Source organism: Panicum virgatum, chromosome 9N (assembly GCF_016808335.1).
Source record: "Panicum virgatum strain AP13 chromosome 9N, P.virgatum_v5, whole genome shotgun sequence".
NCBI classification, from domain to species: Eukaryota; Viridiplantae; Streptophyta; class Magnoliopsida; order Poales; family Poaceae; genus Panicum; species Panicum virgatum.
The window spans coordinates 81,485,244-81,496,423 of record NC_053153.1 but is presented as its reverse complement, the minus strand read 5'-3'; the positions used below and the strand labels follow the sequence as shown (position 1 = coordinate 81,496,423).

Here is an 11,180-nt window from a genome sequence, read left to right as displayed (position 1 = left end):
TGCAGCAGGAGGGCAAAGGGGGTGTTTAGTTCGTTTTGTAAAATTGTGTAAAGATGTAAAGAGGGCATTTGGAGTACTAAATAAAGTCTATTTGCAAAATTTTTTGCATAGATGGGTTGTAAATCGCGAGACGAATCTAATGATGCTAATTAATCCATGTTTAATCAATAATTAGCAGATGGTTACTGTAGTATCACTGTTGCAAATCATGGATTAAGTAGGCTCATTAGAATCGTCTCGCGATTTACAGCCCATCCATGCAAAAAGTTTTGTAAATAGACTTCATTTAGTACTTCAAATTAGCAAGATTCCATTTTACTTTAATGCGTTTACGGTTTTTTTACAAAAACCTGTAAAGATCTTTTTTGCAAAAACCTGTAAAGATCTAAACAGGCCAAAACTACAAAAGCAAGCGCACATCGTATAGTACCGGCCACTGCGCAATGCATCACTGTCGAACACAGGCCAATGCAAAGCAGATGGATGGTACAGTACAGACACAGACAGGCAGCCTCTTTCAAAGTTTCTCTTCGATTCTTCACAACGACAGGGAGGACAAAATACTAGTGAAATCAGCCAGTTTTTTTTTCTTGCAGCCGAACATCTTCGTTACATACATATGTGTACTACTATGCCAATGACAGAGTATATATATATATATATATATATATATATATATATATATATATATATATATATATATATATATATATATATATATATATATATAGTTGCTGGAGTATACTAATGCTTGTATATATCCATGAAGTATTGCACAGACGTCCGGCATGCCGCGATCAGGTTGGCATTGCTGCTGTGTGCGCCGGGAATGTCAGGTGGCTGCCGTCCCGTCGACGATGGCCTCGGAGATGCGCCAGAGTCGCGCGGCCTCGTGGCGGTTGGTGGCGGCCGGCGACGGCAGCGCCTCGTTGCAGTCGGCGAAGTAGCGGCCGGACACGCCGGCCACCCTCGGGTGGGCCGCCACGTAGCACGTGGTCGCCGCAGCCTGCGCATGGCCGGACGGGTTAGATAGATTGACCGAGGCGAGCGAGCCAGTGACCGCTAGCTAGCTAGGAGTAGCTAGCTGAGCGGCGGGCGGCAATAATTACAGAGCAAATTCAAAGAAGGCCCGTCTCTCTCTTTGCTGCTCTCTGCAGGCTGTGCAGAGAGAGAGAGAGCAGGAGCAGCGAGCGAGAGATGAGCAGAGCAGAGCACGGGACCCAACCCAACACATGGCGCGGGGCATAAATCAAAGCGGATTTGGTGGAGGGCGCGTTAATTAATCACCTGAGGGATCGTCTTGAGCAGCTTGGACAGCAGCAAGAACACCAGATCTGCATGCAGACGCCCGACCCCAAAAAAACAAAAGAAAAGAAAAGAAATTTTATTATTCCATTCATGCAGTAGATGATGAGTCAGTAGTAGTTGACAGGGTGCATCTCGCACAGTACCTGTGAGGATGCCGTCGCGGTCGCGGTTGAGGCGGGTCCTGACGATGCCCGGGTGGACGCAGTTCACCGTCACGTTGGCGCCCGTTTCCTGATCGATACAAATTGAAGGCAAGCTCAGCAACGCCATGACATGCATGGCAATGTGAGAAGAAGGCACGCACTCACCTGCAGGCGCGCGGCGAGCTCCCTGGTGTGCAGCACGTTGGCGAGCTTCGACACCGCGTACGCCTGCGTCGCGTCGTAGGCACTGTGCATGGTTTTATTTAATATTTGGTTCCACAAAACAAACATGTCAATTAAGGAGCAGGAACAAGGAAAAGCAACTCACATCTTGCGTCGGGTGACGAGGTCCAGGTACTCGGCCCAGTCGCCGGCGAACCAGCCGTGCACGCTGGACGACACGTTCACGATGCGGCCCTGCACGCCCGTCGCCGCCGCCGTCTCCGCCATCCGCCCCAGCAGCAGCTTCGTCAGCAGGAAGTGCCCTGCTTGCTCATCGATGATTATATTTCAGAGGAATCCAATCATCATCATCATCATATATACATCGATCGTCAGTCAATTCCTTCCTTGGATCATATTCATATCGGTGCTGCTGCTGCTGCTCCGTGCTGGTGGCTTACCGAGGTAGTTGGTGGCGAAGGTCATCTCGACACCGTCCTCCGAGAGCGCCAGCTGCCCGTGCGAGAACTTGCCGGCATTGTTTCTGCTCCACCGTCGTCGGTCAATTATATTCAAGGAAAGGAAAGGAAAGGAAAGCAATGGAAAGGAATGGGAGGAAACGCGCGTGTACATGAGGAGGTGGAGCGGGAGGCCGAGCGCGAGGAAGCGGTCGGCGAAGGCGCGGACGGAGGCGAGCGAGCTGAGGTCGAGCGGCAGCACCAGGACGTCGGCGCCGGGGCACTCGGCGCGGATGCGCGCGCGCATGTCCTCGGCGGCCTTGACGCTCCGCGCCGGGATGACCACCCGCGCGCCGCGCTTGGCGAGGACCCGCGCCGTCTCGGCCCCGATGCCCGACGTGGCGCCGGTGATGATGGCGGTGAGCGCGGCGAGGTCCGGGCACGCGGCCGTCACGTCCTCGGCCGTCGACTTGGAGCCGAAGCCCGTCGCGCCGGGGGAGCCCAGCAGGTACCGCACCGCCTGCAGCATGGACGGGAGGGAGGGAGGAGAGAGGAGGCTCGGCTCGATCGGGGGGGGGGGAGTTAAGGCGCCGACCCGGCATTTATATAAAGCTCGGGGGCCTCGCATGAAGAAGCTCGAGTACTACCACCACTAGTCACCGATAGACCTGGGCATGGGTCACCCGACCCGAACAACCCGACCCAACCTGCCCGAAAAAAACCCGACCCGAGCTACGTGACGGGTGGGCGCGGGCCGTATTTTTTGATCCGCAACAATCAACGGGCCCGACACGGGCCGTGATTTTTAACCCAAAACCCGACCCAACCCGAAAAACCCGATCCAAAGGCCAAAAAACCCGACCCAACCCAAAAAAAACCCGACCCGACACGCCCGCGCAGGGTGCACGGGCCAACCCGACCCGACCCGGTGATAGGTACGGGTCGGGCGCGGGCCGTCCTATGCGACCCGTGACCCGGCCCGAACCCGACCCAACCCGACCCGGTGATAGGTACGGGTCGGGCGCGGGCCGTCCTATGCGACCCGTGACCCGGCCCGAACCCGACCCAACCCGACGTTTGCCCAGATCTAGTCACCGATCGCCGATCGGGGCAAAAAGAAAAAAGGCAGTTTAATTTTGGGCGGAGGCGGAATTGTTGCAAGGCATTGACTGCGCCGTGCGCCCGTGCCCGTGCGCGTGCCTGCAAATGCGCGCACGGGCGTGGCTCGCGGGAACGGCGACCAAGCCGGAGCCGGCGGCGCATCCCCGGGCGACACGACAAAAATTTGAGTTTTCTTAGTACTGTGTATGTACCCAAGCCTTTGGTCGTTCTGGCTCGGAGCTTGCTTTGCTTGCATTGGATATGGTTCGTAGTAGGTGTCCACGCCGTCTGCAGCTTCCTCACTTTGTCTACAAGCCTCTCTAGATATATACAAGCATTAGTATTAAGATAAAAATTTGATTATTAATATTGAGTTTTCTTTTTAACGTGGATGCCGAGCTCTCCCCAGAGCCTACCTAGCTCCACCCCAAACCCCATTCCGGGCTACAGACCTGCTGAGCTGGAGGTACGACTGCAGCCAGCCAGCACACAACACGAGGCAGCTGCAGCCCGTCGTTTGCAGCCCAGCCGACTGTAGCCCGCAGGCTTGTAGCCAGCCGAACACAACGAACTTTACCCTCTCCGACGGTGGAGCCACGAACTTTACCCTCTCCGGAACGATTTCCCTTGGCTTGGCACGGCTCCTCCTTGTCCACCTCAGTAGGATCCCAAGGATGTCCCTTGGACACTGGCAGACTGGCTGCAGCAGAGTAGACGAGGGCTCGGCTCAGGATAGCGGGGAGACGGTGTATTAAGGAAGGAATAGAAAGGGAAGAAAAAGATAAATTCAAGGCTAAATTGATCATTTTGCCTCTTCTATTTTGCTAAATAATTTTCGAACAACTTTAGATTCACGAAAGAAGTTACTCCAATTGAGGAGCCGGAGCTGAAATTGTTTTTGAAGAAGCTGGAGAGCTGCGAGACAGACCGGATACTGATGGATCATACAAATACAGTACACTAGTGCCGACCGACTCGTTTGCACCTCCTGCCGGCCTTTGGCTGCGCTGCGAACGTGCGGTTGTTTTGGGCCACTCGCGCCTCGATCGGGGCAGGGCCCCACAACACATGACCACGAGGACTGGAGGAATATGGTCAACCCAGATGCTTCCGAATCTGCATGCATGTCAGCATGTGCATCTGCATGCATGTGCAAATGATGGTTAGGTCCACTCCACCTGATAGATGCCTCCCTTCCCTTCCCTCACCGGCATCACATGTTTGGTTGATGGTTGTGTTGTGGCCGCAGCTCTCACTCCTCCATCCCCCAATCATCACCCAGCACTCCATTATTATATCTCTTTGGATTGATGATACATTTCCCTTGCTTTCACTAATAATATCGTCAGTTGTTTCTATCAAGGTCCTGCGATTTCAAGGCCTTGGCCTTGTTTTAATCCTGTAAACGCAAAACGTAAATTTTTTATAAATCACTTGTATGGTGTACTAAATGTAGTTAAAAAATAAATCGCATTACAAAAATGGACTGTAAATCGCGAGACGAATCTAATGAGCCTAATTAGGACGTGATTAGACACTAAATTGCTACAGTGAAGCACGCTCTAATGATCCTCTAATTAGGCTTATTAGATTCGTCTCGTAGTTTACAGACGAGATCTGTAATTAGTTTTATAATTAGTCTACATTTAATACTTCAAATATTGAAGATTCCTGTGTAAAAATACAAAACGCAAAACGCAAAGTGCAAAGTGAACTAAACAAGGCCTTGTTTGTATGCATGCAGAAATTGTATGCATGTAAAAATTGGCTGTCTGGTTTACTAGCACACGCTACTGTAGACAACTTTGACTATTAATTAAAAATATTAAATAAAGACAATTTACGAAACTACCTCCACAACTCCTGCGCTACTACGCGAGAAGAGTCTAATGAGGTCTTTGACCGCATAATTAGATGATGGTCACTGTAGCCAATCATGGTGAAACTTGATTCATTAGATTCGTCTCGAAAAATTACACCAATATGTGAAAAGGTTTTGCAAATAAATTTTATTTAATACTCCATGCATGCTAGATTTTTTTTGTAGCGCAAATTGTGCTAGTCAAACAAACAAGACCATTAGTGTGCGTGGGGAGCTCGTAGCAGGACATCGTGCCGTCATTGATGGAAACGGAACCTGGATATCCAAAATATTCAAATCCATTTCCACACGAATTCTTCTTCCATCCTTGCTCTAGTCACGGTACGAATGCAGAATGTTGACAAGCAGGCCGTTGCGATGCATGCGGCGGCGCATCGCATGCATGGGCACGGCATGCATCCGGATACATATCATCCCGTTTGGTTTGTAGTGTGCTAGTAAATAGTGATATTTTGACCGTTAATTATAGTGTCAAATAAAGCCAGTTTACCAAACTAACTTCAGAACACTCGTGCTAGCGACCTTGAAGAATCTAATGAGACCTCTGACCGTGCGAGTAGAGAATGATTACTGTAGCATCACCGTAGCAAATCATCGATTAATTACCGTCATTAGATTCGTCGCGAAAAGTTACACCCATCTCTAAAAAGATTTTGTAAATTAACTTCATTTACTATTTTATGTATAAAAGATTCTCTTATAGAATAAAATAGCACAGCTTCAACCAAACGAGGCCCATCATCCCGGCCTGCGTGGTCGCTGCAACTGAATAACTGATGCAAGGCGGCAATGCCGCCTCCAGCTACACACAACACAGGTTGGAGCCATGCAGATAGCTAGAGCTGCATGCTCGCTGGTCGCCCGCTGCTGGCAATGGCAATGGCATGCACACAGGACAGGAGAGAGGACGCTGCTGCTGCTGCACTGCATCATCTCGCTGGCCCTGTGGTCCAGTCCGGGGCAGAAGAGTCCAGGCATTATTTGCGTGGATGGATCGATCGGCGTGGGCGCCACGCCGCCACAGCCCAGTAGCACTGTAGCACTTTTCATTTATTTGTGATAATTATTATCTTACTATTACCTAACTAGACTCAAAAAATTCGTCTCGTCGTGTACATCAAAACTATACAATTAGATTTTTTTTATTTACCTACATTTAATGCTCTGTGCATAAGGTAAGAGATTTGATGTGATAGGTGAATAGTGAAGTTTGGAGGGAGAAATTTTAAACACTCTGTTCGCTGGGCTGGAGCTGTAGCTGGTGGATGGAGTGGTGTGAGAGAAAAATAATGTTAGCTGGCTAGTGGCTAGAAACTGGTGCTGAAGTGGTGTAAGAGGAAAATACTGTTGGGCTGGAGGCTACTGGAGCTGCCGAACATAACCATGGAGATATATGCTGGGATGGTACTCTGTACGAGGAGTAGGCTCCTACTGATCCTCCGTCAGATTCTTGCATTGCTACTCGCAAATCCGACGACTGCTCACCGCGCACGTGTACTACTCTACTGTGTTTCTTCTATTACAGGCAGCAATACAGCCACGGCGCCCGTTGCTCGCCGCGCGCCTCCCGGAGGACGACGACGAAGAGAGATAGGTGAGGACGCGGTTTGACAAAGTGGGTGTGATCGTGTGAACGCCTTCGTGAGGCTTTTGACTAAGGATGGATCTAGACATCCGAATTTTTAGAACAAATTTAATATTTTAAAATAGATATGCTTAAAATTTTATGCTAATCTTTTTTTATATTATCAAGCATATTATTACACATAAGAATAAAATTTTGTATAGATTTTTTATGTATTATTTGCTCCCTACAATTTAAAAGGCGAAAAAAGATTCGAATCCGTATCCGATCCGTATTCGAATTTTTATATCTATTATTTGAGAATATATATGATAAATTTGAGGTTTAGTTTTTATGAATCTTTACAAGATCAATGTTAAATACAAGGCTATGAATTTACATAGTAAATTCTATATCGTATTTGTCCATAATCGAAGAAAAATGATCAAAAATCTAACATTCGAATAAACATCCGAATCCATCCTTACTTTTAACAGAAGACAACAGATAAGGCTTTCACCCTAACCCTAGTAGTAGAGTTGTAATATTTTTTTACTGCTCACATCGTTATTTCCTTGAGGCTCTGTTTAGATCTCACCCCGTAAATATAAAAAAATATCACATCGAATGTTTCGACACATGCATGGAGTACTAAATAAAGTCTATTTACAAAACTTTTTGCATGAATGAGCTGTAAATCGCGAGTCGAATCTAATGAGCCTACTTAATCCATGATTTGCAACAGTGATGCTACAGTAACCATTAGCTAATTATAGATTAATTAGCATAATTAGATTCGTGATTTACAATCCATATGTTCAAAAAGTTTTATAAAAAACTTCATTTAGTACTCCAAATTAACAAGATTCCGACGCAAAAAATTTTGCGCGTGAAATTAAACACGGCCTTAATTTCCTTCAGCTTCTAGGCATGCAGAGGCAGTTAAAAACCAACCGATCGACTGCCACCTCGTGTGGGAGACCAGCCGGCCGGCCTACACAACCAGCTTGTGGGCTGCATGCTTAGGTGTTATTTGGCTCCAGAACTTTTTTCAGAAGTCTCTATCATATAAAAAAGAATTTTACTATTTTATAGTATTAAATAAAATCTGTTTATAAATGTTTTTTTGACAGCTGAGTGCTTTTTCGCGAGACGAATCTAATGAGCCTAATTAATTCATAATCTATTATAGTGATGCTACAGCAACCATTCTCTAATCATAGATTAAGATATCTCATTATATTCGTCTCGCAGTTTAGCTCCAGGGTTCTGCAATTAGTTTTATAATTAATATTTATTTAATACTTTTAAATACTAAAAAGTTCCAGAGACTAAAAAAAAAAGTCTCTGGAACCAAACAACTAGTTCATCCCTGCACCCGCGTGGAGTAGTGGCTGCAGCGGCAGTAACTCCCAAGGCAACGTTAACTCCCCCACAGTACTGCATGCGCCTGCCACGCGCACTTTGGCCCTGTCATCACACCAGCGCGCTGGGGTGGTAAAAGGAAAGCTGATGAAATCTCAAGGTAAAAACAGCGCTGCAAAATGCTCAGAGACGATAATGGTGGTCAGGTCAGGCCGCCCAGCCAACGCGTTTAGTTCCAAAAAAATTCACCTCGAAATTTATGACTTTCTCTATACATGTATGGAGCACTAAATATAATTAAATAACAAAACTAATTACACAGCCGGCGACGGGAGCTGAGGGCGGCTAGCCGGCGACGGGCGGCGACTTCTGGTGGCGGACAGGACTTACTGAGGGGGGAGCGGATGAGGGAGACGCGAGTGAGCCTTCTGGTTCTCGGACGCCAGGTTAAATGAACGCTGCAACGCGACGGGCTCTTAATGGGCCGTGGCTTTTTTCTTTTTCTTTTTTATTTAACTTATAAATTCCGCAAACCATACTAAATGAACGAATTTCGGAGAAAATTTGACACCATTAGATTCGTCGCACCTTGAAGTATTTTTAGGAATTTTTTCATTTTTTTGAATTCAAATTTAAATTTTAAATTTAGACCGGTTTCAAACCGGACCGGTTACCGATGGTTCGGTTAACCCTGGCTAGTACAACCATTCAGCCTGGACCACCACCATCAGAATTCAGAGATGAGGGACATGAGGGCACGCAGCAGCAGCAGGAGGGAAAATGACTGTGCTGCATGCCCTGATACCCCTCCTCTGATGCGGTCCTGGCTAGGGTTTTCTTGGCATCATGCAGTAGATTAGTCAATGCCGTGAGGCTGTCGCGAGAGAAGACACACAGCTCCGGACACGGGCATTGTATTAATTGCTGCTAGTATACACTACTGTACTTGGAGTCTTGGAGAGGAGGAGACGGCCGGGGGGGACTCGATTGGACGGCCGGCAACGGATGGATGGCCAGCTCCGGTTCAGCGCGCAGGCGGCAGGTGCAGGCCACTGCTCGCCTAGCTGGAGCACCTAGAGTGCATGCACTCAGAAACCTAGCAACCTGGTGCCCTTGGCCTGTCTACCTTTATTATTCAGCACACCTCCATTATACTTGCTCGATGGCATCGGGTTCGGACAATTAGAGTAAACTAATCCTTGCGCCCGTTGCTCGATGACAAAAGGATCGGACATGATCAACCCTAAGAAAGGCCTGATGATGAGGTCAAAGCGAGCTGGGCTTAGGAAATGCATATGGTCAGGGTGATACTATGCTGACCTAATCACAACGCAACATGGCATTAGAGCAACTCCAGCAATGCCTTTATTTGGGTGACTAAACCCACATTTTAGTCATTTTGCTCAAATTTCAATCTCCAGCAGGGCTCCTATTTAGGTGACTAAAATAAGAGAGTGACTAAATTTATTCTCCCACCCCCTTAATTTGGTCACCCTCAACTTAAGCTACCAAAAGTAGAGCCCACCATTTTTTCTTTTTAGTCTATTTACTCGGTGCTGCTGTAGTAGAGATTATATTTTGGGTGACTAAACATAGGAAGTGGGTAACTAAAATGAGTTTTAGTCATTCAAATTTAATCACTTCATTGGAGTTACTCTTAGATTGCATAGCAGTGTCAAGGAAACGGATAAGGGAGGGATCAGAGCAGCCGGCGGTACGGACTGCGATAAGATTTTGGTCAGAGTTGCATCTATCGGCCGGCCGGCGCATGGTCATCGCCATTTCTTCAAAAAGGTTGACATCGATCGCCATCTCAGGACAAGGATGGAATGGAACACACCACGTACAAGGATGGAATGGAACACACCACGACGCCCTCCATCTCCATGCTGCTTGTTTGCCCTGCACATATGAGCTAGGGGCTAGGGCAGAGCTGCACTACCGCATGCCCACTCAGTGCATGGACGCATCAGTTCTGCTACAACTACGACAACACGGGGAGAGGCCGGCCGTGAGGGGACTGTGAAATCTGATCAACTCATCAACATCATCAGTTGCGGGTTTCACCGTTTCCCGAAGCCGTCTTTCCGGTTTCAAGAGGGAAGAGAGAGAGCGCGCATTAACAATCCTTTTCTCTGCTAGTCTGCTTCTGCTCCAACATCTGCTAGCTAGCATGAGTTTGACATGCTCTACTAGACGGCCATTGGCGATGGGCGATGGCCTCAGTCTGGCTTTGAGAGCCGTGCCACGTCGGGAAGCGCACCGTGGAAGAAGACGATGGAATAAAGCCGTGGGTCCTACCATCGCGAGTGAGTGGTTCCATCCATCCTAGCTAGGGCTGGAAAAAAAGCTCATTGAGCTGGCTCGGTGGCTAGTTTCAAAATTACTCCGATTACGTTTGTTCTTTTTTTAAAATAAAGATTAGTTGATTTGGAACAAAAGTCAATTTTGGCAGGCTCGGCTCGGCTCGTTATGCTCGATTTGAAGTTGCATATCAAACAACGTGGGAGACTATAATAAATACGAATATATTGATTTCGAAGAAAGCTCGAAAAAAATCGAGGCTCGGCTCGATTCCAGCCCTAATCCTAGCAGTAGCAGTGCTCTGCTCAAACCATCTATTCCCTTGGTCCGGCCAAATAACCAAATTGCCATGCATGCACAAAGCTCTCGCTGTTGCTGTTGGCTGTTGCAGCGCCACAGCCCGCAGGACGGACGAGCCTGATGAGCGTGCATTGGCATTGCGACGTACGGAGCCCATCTCGTCGCCATCGTCCTCCTCTGGACGACATGCATGCCTGGGCTCGCGCACCAGAGGCAGTCGCATGCATGGACGCATCACGCATCCGTCCATCAGATAGCATCACATGAACGGGCTCGACGTCGACCGGGGGCGTACAGCGTAGTACGTGCTGCTTACCAATCGATCGTGTTACCTCATCTCACCTCTTCTCTTCACATGCAAGCACATGCCCAGCCACACCTCCTATTCTATTCTGCGGTGGTAAGCAGTAGCAGCTAGAGGTGATAGCTGCTATCCACGACGACACAGTATTACTAGCATGGGCTAGCTAGCTCCCTGCATGCATGCCTTTTTTGACTGACCATGCTTTGGACTCCCTTTCAAGACGTGAAAGCCTTGATGATGATGATTACACATGCTGCTCCATGCTCATGTCGGCCGTCATATATAGCTA

The 11,180-nt window shown here is 48.0% G+C and overlaps 1 protein-coding gene across 1 annotated transcript; it reads right to left on the bottom strand.

Moving 5' to 3' along the window:
- Positions 1 to 720: 720 nt before the first annotated feature.
- On the bottom strand, positions 721 to 2,633 carry LOC120691288 (short-chain dehydrogenase TIC 32 B, chloroplastic-like). The gene is made up of 7 exons (XM_039974331.1): positions 2,245 to 2,633; positions 2,075 to 2,157; positions 1,780 to 1,936; positions 1,617 to 1,698; positions 1,452 to 1,539; positions 1,288 to 1,334; positions 721 to 1,006 (listed from the first exon to the last, which is right to left on the bottom strand). Exons 1-7 carry the CDS (start codon positions 2,598 to 2,600, stop codon positions 833 to 835), a joined length of 987 nt encoding a protein of 328 aa, XP_039830265.1. The 5' UTR covers positions 2,601 to 2,633; the 3' UTR covers positions 721 to 832.
- Positions 2,634 to 11,180: the final 8,547 nt, after the last annotated feature.